This window comes from Hippoglossus hippoglossus, chromosome 11, assembly GCF_009819705.1.
Source record: "Hippoglossus hippoglossus isolate fHipHip1 chromosome 11, fHipHip1.pri, whole genome shotgun sequence".
Classification (NCBI taxonomy): Eukaryota; Metazoa; Chordata; class Actinopteri; order Pleuronectiformes; family Pleuronectidae; genus Hippoglossus; species Hippoglossus hippoglossus.
The window spans coordinates 3,105,825-3,127,429 of NC_047161.1; the positions used below are offsets into that span (position 1 = coordinate 3,105,825).

The 21,605-nt window shown below is 41.5% G+C and overlaps 4 protein-coding genes across 6 annotated transcripts in view; 1 reads left to right on the forward strand and 3 right to left on the reverse strand.

The window, feature by feature from the left end:
• The window catches only part of LOC117770959 (tapasin-like), a 1,175,540-nt gene that overhangs the window by 1,094,562 nt on the left and 59,373 nt on the right, over nt 1–21,605 (forward strand). The window lies entirely within an intron of this gene.
• LOC117770997 (serine/arginine-rich splicing factor 10-like) lies at nt 1,247–5,725 on the reverse strand. 3 transcript variants are annotated; one of them, XM_034600986.1, is made up of 6 exons: nt 5,545–5,724; nt 3,841–3,945; nt 2,714–2,817; nt 2,350–2,521; nt 2,203–2,256; nt 1,247–1,858 (listed from the first exon to the last, which is right to left on the reverse strand). In XM_034600986.1, the coding sequence occupies exons 1-6, from the start codon at nt 5,607–5,609 to the stop codon at nt 1,636–1,638; spliced, it is 723 nt and encodes a 240-aa protein (XP_034456877.1). In that variant the 5' UTR covers nt 5,610–5,724; the 3' UTR covers nt 1,247–1,635. The 3 variants fall into 3 exon arrangements, 2 of the variants coding, with proteins under 2 accessions (XP_034456877.1, XP_034456878.1); XR_004615473.1 differs by lacking the exon at nt 3,841–3,945 and having other exon boundaries at nt 2,714–3,682; nt 5,545–5,682; XM_034600987.1 differs by lacking the exon at nt 2,203–2,256 and having other exon boundaries at nt 5,545–5,725.
• On the reverse strand, nt 6,275–7,769 carry LOC117771005 (fatty acid-binding protein, liver-like). Its single transcript, XM_034600998.1, has 4 exons — nt 7,453–7,769; nt 7,196–7,368; nt 6,534–6,623; nt 6,275–6,449 (listed from the first exon to the last, which is right to left on the reverse strand). Exons 1-4 carry the CDS (start codon nt 7,559–7,561, stop codon nt 6,399–6,401), a joined length of 423 nt encoding a protein of 140 aa, XP_034456889.1. The 5' UTR covers nt 7,562–7,769; the 3' UTR covers nt 6,275–6,398.
• Nucleotides 9,068–16,992, reverse strand: LOC117770924 (Na(+)/H(+) exchanger beta-like). The gene is made up of 12 exons (XM_034600839.1): nt 16,357–16,992; nt 13,428–13,888; nt 13,082–13,332; nt 12,722–12,939; nt 12,396–12,592; nt 11,934–12,023; nt 11,659–11,729; nt 11,363–11,536; nt 10,886–11,000; nt 10,583–10,681; nt 10,428–10,500; nt 9,068–9,768 (listed from the first exon to the last, which is right to left on the reverse strand). The coding sequence occupies exons 1-12, from the start codon at nt 16,676–16,678 to the stop codon at nt 9,503–9,505; spliced, it is 2,337 nt and encodes a 778-aa protein (XP_034456730.1). The 5' UTR covers nt 16,679–16,992; the 3' UTR covers nt 9,068–9,502.

Here is a 21,605-nt window from a genome sequence, read left to right on the forward strand (position 1 = left end):
TTCATGTAACTGCACTTTTTGTTTGATCATTGTTTTTCAAAGGCGTGTCTGATCAATGGGACATGTCCGATTTCATACATGGCTGCATCTTCCCTCTGAATCTAATTTATTCCTGCAGCTACAGTTCCATTAAAAGGAAATCAATGAACAAGGCTGGACCCAGAGCGACAGTCTGTGAACCAGGGAAACATTTCAGTTCCTCCCGATGTTTCCTTCACATCTTCTGCTTAAAGGATTTCCCCACAAGTTTACAAACTGAAGCCACACGTCGTTTCTTTTTACAGAACGTTATCATTTAATACTCAAAATAACAGTTTCTTTCTACGGATGATAGAAGATCGGGAGGATAAAACATGCCGTGACAACAAGAGCTGCTCAGAAAAACTATCAACACAGTCGGATAAAGATCCGATGATTTTTGAGGAAGTGTTGGAAAATTAAACACCTTTAGAAAAAGGTTCTACTGTTACAGAAAACACCACAAAATGAAAAACGGATTAATGTACAAACAGATTCTGGTCGACAAAACACTTTTTAAAAAGATCATAGTATTTGTGTATTTTTGTCCAAACAGATTTCAAATCGTGTTTTTTTTTTTTTTTTTATTCCGTCCAGGCAGCCAGAGGTTTAAATGTTAAAATATAAAAATATCAACTTGAAGTTTAATCCATCAGTGTCAGTTTTCATCCTTCTCAATCACATTACTGCTGCAGGAAAACTCTTTTCAAGTCGGTTTGTAGCCGACAGTAAAAGTGGAAGATTATAAATAATGTGCAACGTCATGAATTATCAATCAAGTTGAGTTTTAAGTTGATTCTTAAAGAGACACATTCATCTCTGTGGCTGCGTTGAAAAAAAAAAAAGAGGAAAAAGAACCACCCAAAAAACTTTGAATCTACGTTTGAGAAAACCGGTCACGTGCGACAAAACCACCTGTTTTCATACATGAACTCTGGAGAACTGGGTCTGGATGTTCTCACACATGAAGAACACAGCAGGAGATCAGGAAGTCATCGACAGCCTCGGCTCTTATCGGCGAGAGCTCTTGAATTTTGTCGTCTTTCTAAGTTGAAATCTTTATCCGCGTCTTCTGTTCACCTCTTTGTCAATGATGTTTTCTTGCTGTATTCTCACGTGGACTAACTTAGACATTTTCCCAGAGGTGCAGGTAGGAAAGTTCCAGAAAATGTCCGGAGCAACAGCCTCTGCGGAAAATGTCCGGACCTCGGGTCATGTCTGAAAGCAGCTGAAAAGAAGCTGCTCGGACTCATTAACAACTTGGATTCCTTTTAAAATACTGACTGTTTTTGCAAAAATGGGTGCATAGGGTTTAGAAAACTAAATTATCAGCAACTGTAGGTAAAAAAAAAAGACAACAGATTATTCCTGGCCGACTACCACTGAACATAGAACCTGCAAACTGCATCATGTTCCTATCAGGAAATATTACCAAAATAATTTTATAAAAACAAGCAAAGGACCTTGGGCATTGTTCATAAAAGGAAGCTGCAAAAACAAACTTTCTACAAATGGTTCAGTGGACGTTACATTCATGTCAAACGAATCTTTTCTTAACAAACAACCAGCTCTGGTACGGAGCTGAAGGAAGGTTTTAAAGGAGGGAGCGGATACTTTCTAGCGTCCTCCTGACTTGCGTCCCGCCCAGGACCTGGACCGAGAGCGGGAGCGTGATCTTGACACAGAACGGGATCGTGAGTGGGTCGGGGAGTGTGCACGTCGCACTTCTTCCTCCGTGTAATGGGAAGTCGAAGCTGGGTTGATGTTTTCTCGCGGAGACGCCGATCTGGAGCGCGATCGAGATCTTCCTCTGGACTCCCTCCTCGGCCGCTGCTTGTATCTGAGGACGGTTGAGAGAGAGAGAGAGAGAAAACCAGCGGAGGTTAAGGAACTGAACTGGCAAAAATAGTTTGTTGAAAAGAAAAAGTTTGATAAGAATAACACTTTAAGTTTTCCACTTTAAGATGAGAGAAGCAACAAGACACACAAGCTCAATATTAGATGCACCGATGCAACCAGGGAACAGTTGAAGTTGCACGTCGACCAAAAATCTTTGGCTTGGAGGCAGAAATGTTCTAAGTGGAAACCGAGGAAAATATAAAGGACCAAACATAAAAACATATAGACTGAATCTGACATGGTGCTGAACCCTGGATGGCCACTGAACTTATAGGGAAGTTGTACCTGTCTTCCTCACGGCTCCTGCTCCTTCCTCTTCCATAAATCCGCCCACGAGATCTGAGGAGACGAATGAGCTTATTCTCCTTTTCCCCTTTCACAGATGTGAAATTAATGTCTAATGAGATTAAATCACTTAAGAGGAAAACTCACTCTCGCGGACTCTCCGACCGTCTGCGCCGGCGATCGCACGAAGGGCTGCGGGATCTGTATCTGTCGTAGCTACGGCTGCGCGAGCGTCTGCGCCGGCTGTCTCGATCGCAGTCGTCGTATCGAGAGGATCTGCCGGGAGAAGGCCGCTCCTTCGCCTTCATCTGGTTGGGAGCTGAAGTAATGTGACATGGGTCAGACAGGAACACAACTCTTCATACTGTTGTGTAGTAAAATTGGTCATTAAAACGTGTTTTCTGCCTCATGAACGCAACGGTGTAAATACAGCAACACCAACATTCAAGTTAAATCTGAATCCACAGCAGAAATGATGCAAGACAAACAAAAAGTTTGGTCAGAAACTCACTCTTTCTGTCGCCCTGTGCAAACTGGATTTCAATCTGCCGGCCACCAACCCACTTCCTGTCCAGGCTGTGAAGAGCATCCTCTGCATCACGCACGTCCTCAAATGTGCTGAGTGGTTAAGGGTCGTATTCGCTCTCATGTGTTTGGGCCACACAAATGTAAAATCAATGTTTTCCTCTTGAACAAGTGCAGTGGGCAAAAGAAAAACTAGTTGTCTTTGCATAACAGAATTGATCAAGTCCATTATAACATGAAAACATTTCACACCTCATGATTATATTGTTCACACCATCTTCATTAACATTATTTTATATTCATGTAAGAATTACAGAGGGTAAAACATTTTTCCTAAATTTGTGTGGCTTGATTTATGAGATTAAAGAGATTAAAATGACAGAATATTATGTACACACACAAAATATCAACATACAAATAAATGATCAGTTGATTCTTGTAGAGATTAAAGATGAAGCAAGTTTTTCAAACACATCAAATCATCGTCTGACGGATCAGTAAAAATAAATAATATAAACAAATCAAACACAGAAATTGTTGCTTAATAAATAGTTTAGATCAAAAAATTAAAAAGTCATCGATATCACAGGGACAAGTTGACTTTGAGGTCATGTCAGATTCTTGGATTCGTCTCAGGAGGATACAAAATAATTCAGACTTGTTACCTTTGCTTGACTTTGAACTTCATCTTGATCTTTACACTCTTTAATCGACTCCCAGAGAGACTCGGGTTTCCTGCTTGACTTTTAAACCTCTTTTCTTTGCCCATTCTTTGCCGCCATTTCCAAGCCTTGTCTCCGTTCCCTTTTCCTCTTCATGCTTTACTTTTCTCTTTTCAACCTTTTCCCTCTCTCTGATCCTGAAGGCCTCTGTGTGACTTGTCTTTACAGCTACTCTACACAGGGTCTTTGTTACTCTTTGTGGCCATTTCCACAACTGGATGCTTTTACATTTTCTGAAGCAATAACAGAGAAATATGTGCGTTAGATATTCAATCAAATTAAGTGCAAGAAAACATCACAAAAAACACACCACTGCTGAAAGAAAACTTTAAAATCATTTTGTTAGCTAGATGAAAAAGAACACAGTTAAAACATGATTGGGAAAGGATATTGAATGTATGAAAATCCTCTTGGTCGACGTGTATAGAAGTCAAGTGGGATGTAGACATCTACTATCGGCCCATAGCGGCCAAACTCACGCCGCAAATCCTCAGGCCTGAACACCGTAAATACAAGTATGACTCAACTGACCATCACGGGAAACTCTACCTACATCATCAACCATGTGGCAACAGCTGGGAGAGCAGCTGGTGGCTGAGCTAAAGGGACATTTCACACAAAACACAATGAGACATTGTCTTTCTTACCTGGAGGCGGATCCACCTGTCGGCATAGTGCCTGTGTTATTTAACTGGAGACACTGTTTCTAAAAGGGGCTGGATTAAAAGTGACTTTCCAGTTAAAATGTAATTTTAATGATCCAATATTGTTTCTTAAAATCCAAATTATCCCAACGCGCACAAACGTTTTTTAAAGCAACACTATGCAACTTTTTTTAAAACTTAAAATAGCATCAAAACGAGTCTGATGTTTCAGTGACTGAATATGTGGAATGTTTCAAATGTCAGTTTTAGAGTGAAACTGAACTGTGGATCAGTTTAAAGATGTAGAAGTTATTAAAAACCAACATTTATCTGCAATATTTAGCAGGAAACTATTATAATATGAAGAGAGTTTGGTGGAATTCTTACAATTGTGATGACAGGGGGCGCTGTTGCTCGGTAAAAGTTTACATAGTGTTGCTTTAAGATAACAAAGTAACGTTAAGCTGCTGCACGAGTCCAGTTTCGTGGGGGAAATATCAGCATCAATAATGTGCACTGAACAGTGATTTGCATTTCAGACGCTTTTTGTTCTCTTGTGTGAAATGTCCCTCTAACACTTTGTTAACATGCAATTAAAATGTGAAAACCCAGTTTCTACATTCAGGTTCCATTAAAAAATCAAATACAACCTGTAGAATATAAAATATAATAATGTTTGAAACTCGGGTCCCTGTGTGAAACCGACAGGTTGATACTTATTACACTGATTTATAAATCAAATCATGTCTGACTAAGGTTTAAAGGGTTCATCCTGCATAATTAGCATAATATACAAAGTATATTCTGAATACAAGTTGTTTACCTAATAGTATTTGTATACTTTGCGACTTGGATCTATATACTGATATTATATAAATGAAATAACCTAATACTTCATCCACCTGTCAATCACACGCGAATACATTATGTATGCTGTTATCTGACGTCACGTGTAAAATCAATGGGACTAAACCGCATTAAAACGTTAAAGCAATGTAAAAAAAAACCCCAGATACATACAATTAATAAGTTAAATTTAATAATGTTAGATAATCGGCCGTGGACTGTGTGAGCCACAGATCGAATCCCAACTAACACGAACTGTTGTATTCACGTTTTAAAACGAGGCTGAAAACACCTGAGCTGTTCACTGTTTATTAGCTAACAGCCGGTAGCTCGGTTAGCTCGTTTGTAAAAAAATAAATAACAACGTGCAACTCGAACACAGAAACGTCCCCGAGACAAAGAACGTCGCCGCGGGCACTGCGCGAAAAGATCAAACTTCTGTTTCGGTTTGAACACGAGTGCAAACGGACTCAATTATTATTCTGCACGACGGCTCAACGTCAGGCTAACAGTAGCGGCTAAGCTAACGGAGCTAGCGGGAGGGGAGGGGAGGGAAGGGGGGGGGGGGACCCTGCGGCGGTGATGGCGCCGGGACGCGGACTCACCTGGACTCATCGCCGATGTTCCTGACAAACAGAGACGTGCTCGGAGGCCTCATGTGTCTGGCCATGAAATTAAAGTCCCTCAGCGGCAGAAAACGTTGCTACAGAAAAAAACAGCAGCGAGAAACTGCGCTGAACATGCGCAGTTAAAACGCGCCTTGTTCGCTCCTCTTCTTCGTCCGGGTGTATCCGGGGGCAAACGGCGAATCAGCACGTTACCGCCACCGCCTGGTGCGGAGTGTGAATTACAATGTGCAGTGTTGACAGTGTTTAAAATAAGATTGAATTAATGTTAGTAATTTGTCTAAAGAGACAACAAAACAAACATATAGAGACACAATGATCACAGAAACACAAAGTGACCAATACACAAACTCAAAGAAACAAAAGTAATCACGAAGAAACACAACTACAGAAGCAGAAAACCAACACATTGAGGCTTCACAATCATAAAAAGACACAAGAGATTACCACAAAGACGCTAAAAAAAAAACCAAAGCAACAAAAACAATCACAAATAAACAGAACTACAGAAGCAGAAAACCATCACAAAGACGCAACACAACCACAATGACACAAAAAACATCCACAAAAGAACCAAACGACCGCATAGACACACAAGACGCATTTTTGTGTCTCGCTCCATGACTTTTACATGTGTGTGTCCACGGGCCTGTTGAGTCACGTTTATCATGTTTTTTGCAATGAACTGAATACAGACAAGTATTTTTGTTTATTGAATCATTCAACTTTATTAAATGATTTAAAATGTATTAAGCTTCATTCATAATTTCTAGAGGGCCCCTGGCTGGAGGCTGAGAGGGTCCGAGGTCGATGGATGAGCCGACAGCTGCCAATCAAACTCGTCTGCTTCTGCTGATGAAAGTCACTGATCCAGAAGTGACCGTCTGGAAGCAGAGACACAAATAAACATGACTCACCCACAAAAAACTCACAGTCTGTGTTCTAAAGCCTGAACTAAAGCCTCTAACCTCGACCATGTCCTCTCCCTGGATCTCTCGGACAGACGTGAATTTAGCAGTCTCAGTGATCAGCTTCCCCTTCTCCTCTCTGATGGTGCACTGCACAGGAACACACACATGGAAGGTAAGAGGGCGAAGAACTGAACAAACTGACAGAAAGGGTCGTTTCCTACTAATCTAAAACATGTGTGTAATAAACACATCAACCTGGAAGATTTCTCAGTAAAAGAATACGCCAGAATATCTAGAGACATAATATTTGAGTGAATTGATGGGGATTTATTGCAGTTATGCATCGTGAGAGGTAAAGTTTAGGATGAGGACGACTTTACCACATTTAATAAATAACTTAATGTTCATTTCTCTCTCTGTAGTTATTTCTTTATATTTTGATATTAATTTTAGACTGATATTATATTTTAATATTAAGAATGTTATGGGGGTAATTGGGGATGAGGAAGGACGGAAGGGTTTCATTTCAAAGAAACAAAAAGGCAATAAACAGAATTGAAGTGGAAAAAAGATTGCATAGTTTCAGTCACAAACTTTTTTTTAGCCAAGAACAATTTCATCCTCTAAATTAATTAATACAAATTCAGTAACAAATTACAAATCAATAAGAAAAAGATCGCTAACATCTTCTACTCTGTTTCTACTTTGCTTGAAATTACCTTGAACTTCCTGCCGTCCAAAGACTCCATCTCTGACTCCTGTCCGAGGCTGAACGAGTGAACTTTGGTGCAGACGGGAGTTTTCATTGTGAAGGTGAAATCTTTGCCTTTCTGCTCGATCACTATCACCGGTTTGACCTCCTTACGCATTTTCACGACCATCTGAGGTGCACCTGAAACACAGAGATAACAAATAAACAAGTCTGCTCACGGTACATCAATTAATCAATCCTTCAAATATGAGAAAACATCTGTACCAACTATCTTCAGGAACTCCTCCAGATTTTCCTCAGAATAAACTTTCCAGGTGCCGCTGAAGTCCATAGCTCCTGGTTGTGCTGCTGCCTGAGGGTGTTTGTTGTGCATGTTGTGTTAATCCCGTCACAAACCGCTGGTTGTCATGTTGGGGACTTTAAACTCCCTGTTATTTACACTGGAACTTCCAATGAGACCCACAACAGGTGTAACGTTCCTTTACTCCTCCCTCACAGGCTGTGATGCAACATCGTTAAAGAAACTAACAACTGTCCTTTTGCCCAATGTTTGATTCTTTTATTGTTTTATTTTAACAACTGCACTTGTTATAATCATGTGTTAGTGTGTTTTTCTCTCCACCTGCTGCAACGCATCCATTTCCCCAAATCCAACAAAATCCATGCCCGTTATTCCTGAACATTAACAATGGCAGACCTTTATTTCAGATGGGAATTAAAGCTTTTCTTCACACAACACATATTTAAAACAAATATTCCTCTTTTACATGATATAAAAATACTTGTACTGGCGAACACACAGGAAAGCACAAACATTTTAAGGCAAACATGTGCAGGCAGCAGAAGCTCAGGCAGTCCAGTGCAGTGCAGACATCAAAGTCGATTCAGTCTCAGATAAACATGCTCAGTTAAGACGAACACACACGTTGAGCTTTGTTTCTCTGTGGGAATGTTACTGAAGCTCGCAGCAGAACAAACACGTTAGCTCATCAACGCTCACATTACAAATGAATCACACTTATTTCCTTTGTGCAGCGGGCATCTGTTAATACTGTGCCAAGCTGCAGTCCCTGAGAAAACACTGATCCGTCAGGAAACATCAAGAGTGCTGAGTCGGTCATGTTATAACATTTGCAAGTTGTTTTAACATTCTTGTTAAGATTCAACAGATCGACGTCTTCTATTCAACCAACCAGTCTTGAGTTCATAATAAGTTTTTGCGGTTTATATAAATCAAATATTGATATTTTGGTGGATTTTCTAGAACAAACACACAAACAATCATCAAACAGAAAAAACCCTCAAAGTTTCTTTTGTTCTTTGAAGTATTTTTTGACCACGACATGTACAGAGCAGTACATTTTACAGTTAGAGGCTGTGCTTTGAGCTAAATGCTGACACTGTTTTAACATGCTGATTCTAGTTTAGCATGATAGCATGCTAAGATACGGCTAACTGGTACAAAGCTGAGCCTGATAGGAAAGTGTTTACTGATGCAGATATTCTGTTAATTAGCACAAAAGCTGATGCTCACAAACTACAAAGATGGACAACGTGACAGCTCCCAAAAAGTGAAGCCAAAGAACTTTGATCGCCCCCCGGAGGCTGCTTGCAGTATAGGTCCTGAACCCCCTTATTTTGGCTTAATTTTTGCACAGCAGGAGGAATCGGAGCTGTCGTCCATCTTTATTTGCAGATTGTGGCCTGAACCAAGTTACATCACAGTCCAGTAGCTCTCAAGATATTTCACTTACAAAAAATACCCAACGATCGTGTAAACAGGATTCGTCCTGTGGGGACAGTGAATGTTTGTACAAAAAGTTCATGGCACTTTGGAGGCGCTCTTTCTAAATGACCTCAAATACATTAAAGCACTTCTGATATGTAAAAGTATTTAACTTTTTGGTCGACACTGATTTATCCATCAGAATTGATTCTATGTTATTCCTAATAATGTGCTTTGAGCGGTAAACTCCACCCATCTGGTGCTTCAAGTTTGGTAAAACAAGTGTTTTGTCTTTTTTTGTGTTATTAAATGCACGTGTGCATGTTAAGACTCAATGTGGACACGTGGCTCACATCGAAACAGGAAATGGTCGTGGTCCGTGCTTTAGTATGAAGAAATAATAACTTCTGGACATTCAGCAATAATGAAAATACAATTTGATCCCATAAACGTAAAAACGATCACAAATATAAAGCTTTGCTCCGACTGTTCTTCCAGTGACCTTCACTGACTGAATGTAACTGAGGACACGAGAAGTGAAGAGGAGGAAACAACCTCGTATATCAAGAACTGTAAACATGTGCTTCCTCATGAGAGGAAGGAGCCGTCCTCCTCCTCATCTTTGTTTGGCCCAGGGTCACTAAGGCAGCGGGATAGTTTCAGTTGCTCCTCCTGGTCGTCGGGTGCTTTCGCCCTCAGCTCTGTTTCACCTTTATCTCGCAGTGCGCTGCTCTGATTGGGCCTCAGGGTCGATTCGTTCATCAGGCCGATGGCGTCAGGAGGGCTGGGATGTGTCTGAGCTGCTCGACCTCTGGGGCTCTCGCCCTCAGTGTCGTACGTATAAACCTGGTGTTCTGTAAAATAGAAATGGTGCATTGATGTTTTAGTGTTTGAACAAAGTCTACGAGCTGCTGCAAAACCATGAACACAAGAAAAAACTTCACATCTCCTTTTATATATATATATATATATATATATATATATCCTTTATATATATAATGTAGAAAATAAGTAAGGCTGTAAAAATGTGCATTTAATGAAAATCTATTTTGGATCAACAAGCTATTGATTGTCTCTGAAATCCACATTTGAGAGTTATAATTTAGAAAATATTTTTATAATCACATCATGTGCACAGGTATTTTTAAATTTTATTTTATGATTCCGTTGATAAAAACATGCACTGAACGTTTTACAGTTGAAAATGGAGCTCAACAATGCCCTCTGGTGGTTAAACTATGTAATGGCAACCGTGGTTAGGAATTGAGCAACATGCACTTTTAAAAAAATTTTATGAAATTACTGACAGAAATACTAATTGATTTGCTGCTGAATAGTCTTGGTTTGATTGTTTCCTCGTCATACACATCAGTTTTAAAGTAATACTATAGTTACAGTATTCTCAGACACAATTTACATCCAGAAATGTGATAATTAGAATTATCTAATAAGAACTAAGTAGAGAACACTCTAAAAATGTAACTTCACTGTAAAAGCTTCATGTGTTACTGACCTGGCTCAAAACAGACTTTTCTCACAGACGGGGTTTCCTGGCGGTTGGCAGGGACCGTGAGGTAGTGACTCATCTGTGAAGGAAACAAAATATGGTTCTTGTGGACAGTTTAGAAATAGAGACGATGAAGAAACAGCGTCAGTGTTGAAACTCACCCTCCTCTCCATCTCCACCCTCTGCTTCCTGAAGCGAACCTCACTCAGATTGTCCTCGAAGGGGTCGATCATCAGGTCGTGTCGGCTGTAGGAGCGAAGCTGAGGAGAGAGAAAAACATCACTGCCAGCATCAGAAGACATGATTCTTAAAAGTCTCGTTTTCATACAGTTAAACAGGGTTTTTTTTTGTGGTGGAATGTTCCTGTAACTTGTAAAAAATCTGGATGAAACATTCATCACGTTCCGGAACACTGGTGCAGATCAGTAAATTATTCATAAACTCTCCACTGAGGCCTCTCCCACCCTCTGTCTCGTCTTCTGCAGGTTTGCTCGCAGGATCTTTCTGATCTCCGCCTCTCGACTCTTGGAGATGCTCGGTATCGCTCGTCCTCTGGTCGCGCCCTTCGGCTGAATGTTCCTGCAGGAGCACACAAAAGACATCTCTGATGTTTGAGATTTATCTTAGGACCATCTATTTATATAAATTCCACCAGCTGTCACTTTTACATGTGAAATTTTAAAACGTTCTTTATTTCCAGTTACTGTGTAAACTATTAAACACAAATACAACCAATTGATGTATTTTACCACAGTTTTTCCATTTTCAATTTAATTTTCAAATGATAATCAAATTCAAAATGTGAGAATATGATGATGACAATAATAATAATAATATTAATAGTATAAAGTGGTTCCTGAATGAATTTGAGATCAACTCACTTTAATCCATCTGAGAAACGACATGAGGATCTGCTCTGCTTAAATCGGACTCGTACTTACTGCATGGAGACGGAGGACACGATGGTGGGCAGCTTGGCGGCGCTCCCGCTCTCCACCAGCATCATGGCCTGTTTCATCTCCATCTTGTTGTAGAAGGAGATGAGCTGAGGCTCGGTGGAGCGTTCGCCGGCGATCAGCCACTTCTTCACGTACGACTTGTTGAAGCGGTTCAGCCTGAGAAGAGAAGGAACGTCTTTTAAAAAGGTTATTTCAGTCCAACATCTTGACAACAGGGGTAGACAGAGGTGCCATGGAAACAGTGAGAGGAGACAGAGGACGTGTTGACGGCATCGTACTTGTCTTTCCAGTGATGGTGTCCGTAATGACCACAGATGTCTTCGATCCCTGTGAGGAGATGATCCAGGAACTGCAGACGAAATTAGTTTTTTATAGTCAAAATTCACACATTTACACTGTAAGTCTTGGAAATTTGTACAAATACAGAACCTGCCAACATGGATAGAAACCTTTCTTCATAAGAGGATCATTAATCGATGATATATTAGGTGTATAAGTCAAAAATTAACAAATATTTATTCATTGTTTTGCACTTTAAGTCCCTTTATGTCACCTGTGTGTGAATCTCCTCGTTTATTGATCTTTTGCTCTCCTTCTTCTTCTTCACTGCAAGAAGCTCCACCAGAGGCCGGATCGTCATCCCCTGAAAACACAGGAAGTGAAGTCATGCACGTTTCGTTTTTTCCACTCATGCACACGCACACACTTGTTGTGAAGACACTCCCTGACATAATTCATAAACAGTACTGATGAGTGTGTTGCAAATCCTCCTCCTCACCACTAGTGGGCAGTAAAGACAAAACCTGACGAATAAGGACAAAATAAATTCATGGAAAAATTAAAAACATGTATTGTATATGATATTATTTAGAAAAACCTGTTCTTCAAACTAATTTTTTTCATTTATTTCCTGGAAGAGTGGAATATTATGAGTTATTTAAATAATCACGTTGCACTAGAGAAGAGCTGCAACGCGTTCTGACAAACGTTCGAGACCAGAGAGACTCGCTCTCACCTGCACAAAGACGGTGAAGAAGATGACGGTGATGATGGCGGTGAGGAACATGTTCTTCATCTCGTTGTTGGTCAGCAGGAAGCCCAGTGAGAAGGCGATGGCCCCTCGCAGGCCACCGTAGGCCACGATGAACTGGTCCTTTTTGGTCAACTTCACGATACGAAATTTATTGATGATGTACGTGAGGCCGATGACTCCTGAAACACACAAAAACAACAAGAGGCAACACTCAACTAGTGTTAATGTGCAATATATTAACAATTCAACATTGAAACAAATCACACAACAACATAGATCACATCAATGCGGTGTTTGTTTGTACTGACCCAACACTCTCGACACTAAACACAGGAGAACGGTGAGAATGACGAAGGTCCAGTTCCAGGAGTGAGGACCTGCTACAGTGGAAACACCAAGGAAGATGAAGATGAGCGTCTCGGTCACGCTGCTCCACATCTTCAGGAAGTATTTGATGGTGGTGTGGGACTTGTGGGAGATGTTGGCCTCCACGTACGGTCGCATCATCACGCCACACGATATCAACCTACTCGGGACGGGAAAGAATGAAGGAAGAAGAAGAGAAGAAGAAAGAAAATTGTCTTGAGACGAGCTGGTCTGATTTTCGGGACAAGGTCAGTCACACATTCCAGGATGTAAGGTCAGATTTCTATCAGAGTCTGACTCACGACATGATCCCTGACAGGCGGAAGACCTCAGCGGAGAGGTACGCCATGTAGCTGTAGAGGAAGACAAACAGCGGCTCGATGACCCGAGTGTGAGAGGTGAAGCGGGAGGTGAAAGCCCCCAGGAGGCCGTAGATGGCTCCGACCATGATGCCTCCCAGAGAAACCACGAAGAAGCAGACCACGCCAAGGAGGGCGTCGCCCACAGTCACGGTTCCTGCCTGAGAAAACTCCTTGAACAGGTGATACAGAACCTGCACAGAGAGAAACAGGAAATACAAGTTAACACAAGATTTAATTGAATAACTTTCCACCAGTGTCTCAAACCTCCATCTTTCGTTCCACTCACCACGGTGACGGCGTCGTTGAGCAGCGACTCCCCGAACACGAGGATGTGCAGCAGCTCGTTGATGTGGATCTCCTCGAACACGGCCAGCACGGCCACGGGGTCCACGGCCGAGACGATGGTGCCGAACAGCAGGCAGGACAGCAGGTCCACGCTGCCCAGCTGCGTTCCCTCAATCTGACACACCCCGTACATCATCCCGCCGACAAAGAAGGCGTTCCACAGCGTGCCCACCACCGCGAACACCAGGATGGTGCCCAGGTTCTCCATGAAGGGCCGGATGGGCAGGAAGTAGCCGGCATCGAGGATGATGGGAGGCAGCAGGTAGAGGAAGAAGAGCTCGGAGTGGAGGACGGGGGCTTTCTCTCCGATGGCTTTGATGAGGCCGCCGACCAGCAGCCCGACGACGATCAGCAGGCAGCTCTCTGGGACCACGTTAGACACTCGGGGGATAATATGAAAACCTGCGGAGTGAGAGGACTTTGAATTTTTACGTCTCCGGTGGCGTTATATCGTTGTGGGTCCCATTCAATTGAAGACGATATCTCAAGAGTGCTTTGAAGAAGTTTCTTTAAATCTGGTACAAACAGACAGTTTGACTCAAGGCTGAACCCAATAGGATTTGGTGGAAAAAGGGCAAAGCTCAAGGTCACTGTAACTTTGGAAAGTACAAATTTTACCTTGTGAACACAATATCTCAAGAACCCCTTGAAAAAATTTCATCAAATTTAGCAAAAACGTTAATTTGGACTTTTGGATGAACTGATGAGAGTTTGAAGGACAAAGGTTAAAAGTCAGAGGGCAGTGTGACCTTACTAAACAAGTGGTCTTGTGAACGCATCATCTCAGAAACACCTTGAAGGAATTTCTTTGAATTTGGTTAAAACATTAACTTTGACTCACAGATGAACTGATTCGATTTCGATGGTTGAGGGTCAAAGGTCAAAGTCATGGTGACCTCATGTTCGTGCAACCTTATTACAAGTATTTTTACAGGCGGTTATCAATACTGCCGTTTCAGTAAAGGATCCGCAAACCTCCTCCTCCAGGGTCGTACACTAACCAGAAGGTCGGTGGTTTGATTCCCGGCCCATATGAATGGGTGAATGTGACTCGTACTGTAAAGCACTTTGCGTGATAGATAAAACAAGTTCTATATAAACTATTTACCATCTCTCTCTTTTCACTAAACAGCGCCTTGGCATTTGTTCTCTGCGTCACGTGACCCCAGCTGCTGAATACGAGCGTGTTCCACAGTGTTTGATACAGTCAGTGGTCTTGTGTGCAGTCGGTCCTCAGCCCCCCCTCCCCCCCCCACTCTGACTCCGCACTCTGCACACTGACATCTTTGTTATCGAGCTTTGCATTCAGACAGGAAGTGGGACCGGCCCTCGCAGACCACAGCTGGACGAACAGATAACGATGCAAACAAGCTTCACTCTTCAGCCAATCACAAACCAGAGATTTCTACAGTCAATTCGCCATCCGACATCCAGGACATACAACTCGACCTGAGGCTAGTACCGATATCATTATTCAGAGTTTCAAAAACTCGTTGGTTAGTTATAAATTATTATGTAGAGGGGTTAACGCAAATAAGTAAACAAAAAGTTGATGCAATAAAAATTTAACTGGCTCGTGATTGGTCGAGCACGTCTACAGGCACGACCCCCATGGCGCCAAAATGACTAGGGCACAGACTCATATACAGGATATTTTGGCTTCATTTTTGTACAAAGGGAAGAAGTGGAGCTGTGTCGTCCATGTTTGTTTCCAGTCAATGTGTTAAACTGGTTAAACTGGTTTCAAATCATAAATATCAAATACAAATATGTTGTTACTTAAAACTTTAGTTGGTTAGTTTCTCCTTTTAAGACGATGCTCTGCTTCAGTCCTTTGGGTCCATATTTAATATTTACTCTGGGGATAAACAGTTTTTCCTCTTCAGCCACATGAGTTTATTTTAGTTTGACCCTTTTAACCTCTTGTCTTCTTGTGTCTGCAACAAATGTCGAAGGATTAGAGTTTAAAATTCAGCCGTGACGAGGAGAACAGTTGTTCAGACTGTTTGATTAAAGGGATGAAGTTGATCCTCGGGAGAATCCTAATGATTCATCTCGTGTCAGTGACCTTCAGCTTTGACGCAGACACTCAGAGGCGACTGGTCAGTGAAAGCTCCGGCTTCAGGGACATTTATCCCTCAGCTGATTGGCTCGTTTGTTCTCAGAAATTCAATTGTTGTGTGGATCCAGATCAGAGTACGGATCCAGGAATTTAGTTTTAAAACTTTCTTGAACATTATAAATTATATTATATTATACATTTTCACTGATTTCACAGGGAAAAAGTCATTAATCTTGATGAAAATAAAATCTGACATATTTATAGGACTGATATTTATGAGTGTGCCTAATTTGGTTTAGCTTGAGTTAATTCAACGGGACTGTTGGACCTTTATGGAACTGTTTTTATAAATATACGTTTTGATTCTCTTCTTAGCCAGAGATGAAACTATCAGTTGACTAACCAGTATCTAGTAAGTCAAGTAAATCTTCTCCAATTTGCTGCTTCTCTTGGTCACATAGGACATGTTTATTTCTGATGTTTGGACTTTTGGTCGAACAAAACGAGACATTTGACATTTTTAACTTACTTACTAGTTACTGGTTTGTCCACTAATAGTTTAATAGTCCACTAATTTAACATGTTCAGTCATAATCTATTAGAATCTTAAAACTACTCCTATATATTAATAAATATAAGTTTAGCTTCTCCTCTGTTTCTAGACACTTTAAAAACAAAAGTGAAGGGCTCATTAAACAGAGCTCGATCAACCAGCTCCTCTCTCTGCTCTATTGATGCAGTATTAATTGATGCAGTATTGATTGATTCAGTATTGATGGATCTGTCAGATCAGTAGTGTGTCTCTCACCGAGTTTCATGAGCAGAGCCAGGAGGATCCACAGAGAGATCTCGAAGGGCTTCCTGACGTGCTCGTAGTTCAAGGAGAGGACGGGGAAAGCCTTCTTAGGAGCCGGGGAGTTGCTCCGGGGATGGAGGTCCCGCTCCCCCGGCTCTGCCACCCGGCCTGGGTCCCTCCTCGTCCCGTTGCTCTCCCCAGAAACCTCGTCACGACTCGCGGAGGCACCGGCAGCGAGCAGCAACACGCAGGCGAGCACCCCAGCGAGACGCGCTGCGGAGCGGCCACTGCTGCTGCTGCTGCTCCGGGGAGCACGGAGCGTGAGAGCAGCCATTTTCAGAAGGTTTCCCCGCTGCTGTGATCTAGATCCGAGGAAGATGAAGATGAAGATGAGGAGGAGGAGGAGGAGGAGGAAGAGAGCGGTGCGGACAGGAGTGCGCTTTTACGCACGGGCATCTTCAAATTACGCACAGCTGAAGAAGAACAGAGGCTTAATGGCGTCAGTAAAAAACTCCTGACATCAGTGGAAGGTGATTTTTAAAAATATCTTCACGCCTCAGATTCAAACGTGGAGATTTGTTTGTTTGTTTAATCCGTCACTTATTTCTCTTCCTCTTCTTCTCAACTTCACATGCTGTCATCCATCACATCGAGTCTTTCTCTGCACTTTAATATCCAGCTCATCCAGAGCGGAGGCACACGCTCACCGACACCTGCTGGAGGGAAGGGTGAACTACAGCCACCAGGCAGCTGCGGGATCCAGATGTGTTTTACTGGAGTATTTTTTATTTCACTTAATACTTCAACTCAATGGCAGAAGAAGAATTCAGATACTTTACTATTACTACTAACAATTATAGCCAATAATATAATACAATGCAAAGTCAATGAATCCAATTTTATTTGTTTTGCCCAAACTGTCGATATGGTGCGACATCCTCTGGAAAAATCATATATAGAAAAATCATTGAAACTTCCAAGAATTAAAGTATATTAATAATTTCAGACGTAAAAACAAAAGTGGTAAAATAAATTCCTCAGGTCTGACCCCTCTGACCTCTGGGCCTGTGCCTTATAGATCCATTCATCTGATGGCTCGTGTGAAGAGAGAAACAAGAAGAAAGAAAGATGAAAATATTCCTGCTGTTGTTTCCAAATGGGATTTTATTTCTGTCAAATGTCTTAATTTCCTTCATGTGGGGAGAATGAAGTTAGAGACTGTTATGAAACTAGCGAGTTTTGAAAACCTGTTATTGGAAGTAGCTTCCATTGTTTCTCTTCAGGGTAAACAAAGCTTTCACAGCTCTCACGTTCTCTTTCAGCGTCTCTGTCCGTCCCCAGGAGCAAAGATTTAGTAAAACCAACATCAGAGGCTGTTTCCGACAGAGTTAAATCTCCGTCTCTGTCTGGTCGACAGGCGAAAAAATAAATCTGCAGGTGACATGAGCTGAAAAACAATTAAAAAAACTGATGTTTCTCAGAGGCAAAGAACTGTAAACACATGTCACCTTGTGGACACAAACTAAAAGAATACATTAAAGCACACGTTGACTTTTATCTCAGCATCTCGTCCGCAGCAGCTTCCCCTCCTGTGAGAGATTCATTCACATGAACCGCTCCGTACAGTTTGTGCAGTCACCCGACGTTTCAGCTTCCTGCTAAACTTTTCCACGTGACTGACGCCTGAGAACCAGCGACACTTTTGAAACTGACTGACAACCACCATTTGTTTTAATGTCCCAGAAATATCACTGTAGAAAAATCTGCACACAGACACACACAGACACACACACACACTGAAAACATGATTTTGAACATAATTTATTAGAGAATTACATAAAATGACAATTTAATTTGTTTTAAGTGACATTTAAATTTTACATCAGTAGAAACATCAGTAAAAACATTGAATTAAAGTTATATTTGAGTTAACTGAAGATTCCTGATGAGAAGAGCTTCTTCACAGTTTGTGTAGCACATAATAAATACTCACAGCATCAAAAGGTGCGACAGCAGAACAACCCTCTAACTGAACAGAAATATTCTGCAGGAAATTAAGTGACTAATTTTAATAAACAACATTTCTGAGAGAACATCTCCTGTAATTAACTTATCGTTAACGTTAACGTTTTTCTTTTGTTATTTTTGTTAAATTTATTATTTTGTGTGTTTTGTTGCACTATAAAATGCAAAAAATATTAACAAGTCTATAACTTTGACGCTGAGAAGATTGTTGACGAGTGAAATGCTCATTTGTTGCATTAAAATAGAGCCACAGTTAAAATGTGCAAAATACAAAATATGCACAGTGTTTAAACTACAGGTTCCTTTATATTTGCTTGTTCATGTTGTGATTACGACATTAATTTAGACATTAATTCATTAAATTAATGAACTAAGAAAGTAATGAATGTGATTACAAGAAAAACATGGTGAAATCTTCCTGTTTAACTTTGACTCACACTTTCTTCTTCTCCCTCCAGCGACGACACAAACACATTCATTCTTTCAAACTCCTCCATCACGAACCTTCTCCGACTTTCACAAACAGACACTCGGTCAAACCGCCCACAGAGCAGCTCTGACAGGGGGGGGGGGGGGGGGCTTGTTATTGATCATCAGGCGTTGGGCTGTTTGAGTTGGACCCGCTCTGCCATCTGTCTGGAGCTGTACAGACACAGTCCCGTCCCGACTGAGGCCATCATCACGGCGATGGGGTCAATGAAGCTGCCCTGCGGCTGCATGCGGACCTCACCAGAAACCTGCCGCTGGAGACGGGACGGACACAAGCAGACAAACTGTAGTTAAACACACATCAGGCACCATGCTTAGGTTTTTTTGGGATTGTTACATATACAAAATTATGGTAATTAAGGTGGTGGCCTCTACATACAGTAAGTGTCCTTTTCTTACCACTGGGTGTCGCTACCGCTAAAAACATCTTCCACACTGGGGCTTTAAAGCGACACTGTGTAACTGGGCTCCGTGTCCAAGTGTTCAAAAGGTTTTCATGTAGATTAAAGTGAGTGGAGCTCTGACTGTGTCACCAGAGTCAGAGCAGACGTTCAGGTTGAGGAGCGGGAACGAAAGAGGAAACATTCTCCTCACTCTCAGTCACTGAACCATCAAACTTAACCTGAAGCTGCTATTTTAAAGGTACAAAAAGTTGCATAACATTTCTTGAAGGGGCAGGAAACTGGAGTTCTTGTTGGATGGTGGGAAAACTTCAGAGCCACTTTTCATCAGGATTGTCGCTTTTTTTTTTTTACAAAGACAATAAATGTGCCCTCTGAATATTTTCTTTACTAATCACACAACATAATCAACAGTATGTTTTTTCTGCTGCTGACAGATGTGAATTTAAAGTGACATAAACCTTCACATCACATTTAAGCAGCAAACAACACGAGCTGTGAGGTGGAGTCTGAACGTGTTATGTAACGTAACCTCCAGAGAGGAGCTCCACCAGCTCCCTGTAAAATATTAATTCACGTGTTGTCTGCTGCTGTTCTCAGTCAGTCTGAACCATTTATCTTTTATTATGAAAGTATTCATTCAGTTCTGTTTCCTGTGTCTGTTTGTCCTCTTTGATAACCGCTGAAATAAAAGGTTTCTCAGTGAAAAACGCCCTTTTTCAGTTCACCGAGATACAAGCGAGAAGTTTAATGAAAACGAAATGTAGCAGCGAAGCTTTTGTGCTCTGAGAGGATGCAATGAGGAAATCGAAGTGTCACTGAGTCACAGACACTAACCTGGAGGAGACGGAAGTAACCTGGCGTCAGTCTGCCCAGTCTGATGATCATTTCTGCTGCTGGAGCTTCTCGACCTTCCTACAGGAGAGGAACACTCTCATCACACCAACACAGCGGTCTCATCTTAAAGCAGAAACTTGGGAAGGAACAAATAAACGTCTTTCCTTCACTAATCATGTCTCAACCCCTGAGATTTATCTTGTGGTCGTTTGGGGAGAACTTGACCCTGAGCTCGGGAACCACTGGTCTCAAAAATAGAGTTTGAAGAAGTCATGAAATAAATTAAACTTTACACTTTTCACTGTCTAGCAAAAAGTAAATTTAACCATAAATAAGCACTTTATTATTTGTATTTAGGAATGCAATGATCACAGCAAATACAAATACTGTCTTTATCCCATATAAGCTCGACCTTATGTTACAACCATAAGGGACATAAAGTTGTTTAAGCATTATCGATTGAAATTATTGCTTGTATTAATTTTATAAATGTATCCAGGCAGTGAAAATAAATGCAAGACAATTTAAAAACACAACACAAACACTTACAATCAGATAGGAAGTGTTTATAGTGTATTTGTCAACATTTATAACCTTTATATCTAAGTGGAGGCTGCTGTACTGACAGAACATTGACAATATAGAAAAAACACAACTTGAGTGATACACGTCTTCATAGTTATTAAGTACTAATTTTAAATACTATCATTAAACACATTAAAAACTATCTGTATATGTTCTAACAACTACATTAAGGTGTTGTAAATGTGTTACTATGATGATTAAGTGCTTTCATAGTGTTTATTAAGGCTAGATAAGTAAAGTTTTGTCCTCTCAGTTGTACGAGTGTCTCTAAACCATCAGTAAAGCAGAGTCTGTCTTACAGTTGGAAGTTGACGGGTCCTCGGGGATGTGATCAGCACCCAGCAGGGATCCAGACGCAGCACCAGCACCCACGTTCACCCTCCGCTTCACTGACGGCTGCAGCAGCTCAGCCGACTGACGCCATGCGAAGCCTGAACAAACAGTGGCAGCCTGTCGAACTGAGGAGGCTCCTGTGTGTCCCTGCTCTTTTGTGAAGTCCCAGTCTGATGGGCTCATCTCTCACACACACACACACACACACACACACACACACACACACACACACACACACACACACACACACACACACACACACACACACACACACACACACACACACACACACACACACACACACACACACACACACACACACACACACACGAACGCACACACACTCACAGGGCTGCATGAAAAGCTCGGCCTGTCAGAGATGATTTGGTCATCCAGCCAGTAAAAAGGGTGAGAGCAGGAGAGGAGGCTCTGTGCAGCATGTTGCACGCTCCAACGGACATTTGTGTTAATGCACTGCAGCGACTTATGTAAGCCCAAAAAGAAAAACACTTAGCAGAAAATACTTTAAACAACTGTAAGAAAATAAAGCTTCAGGGGGAAGTAGATGCCAAATACAAAGATCTGTAGCCT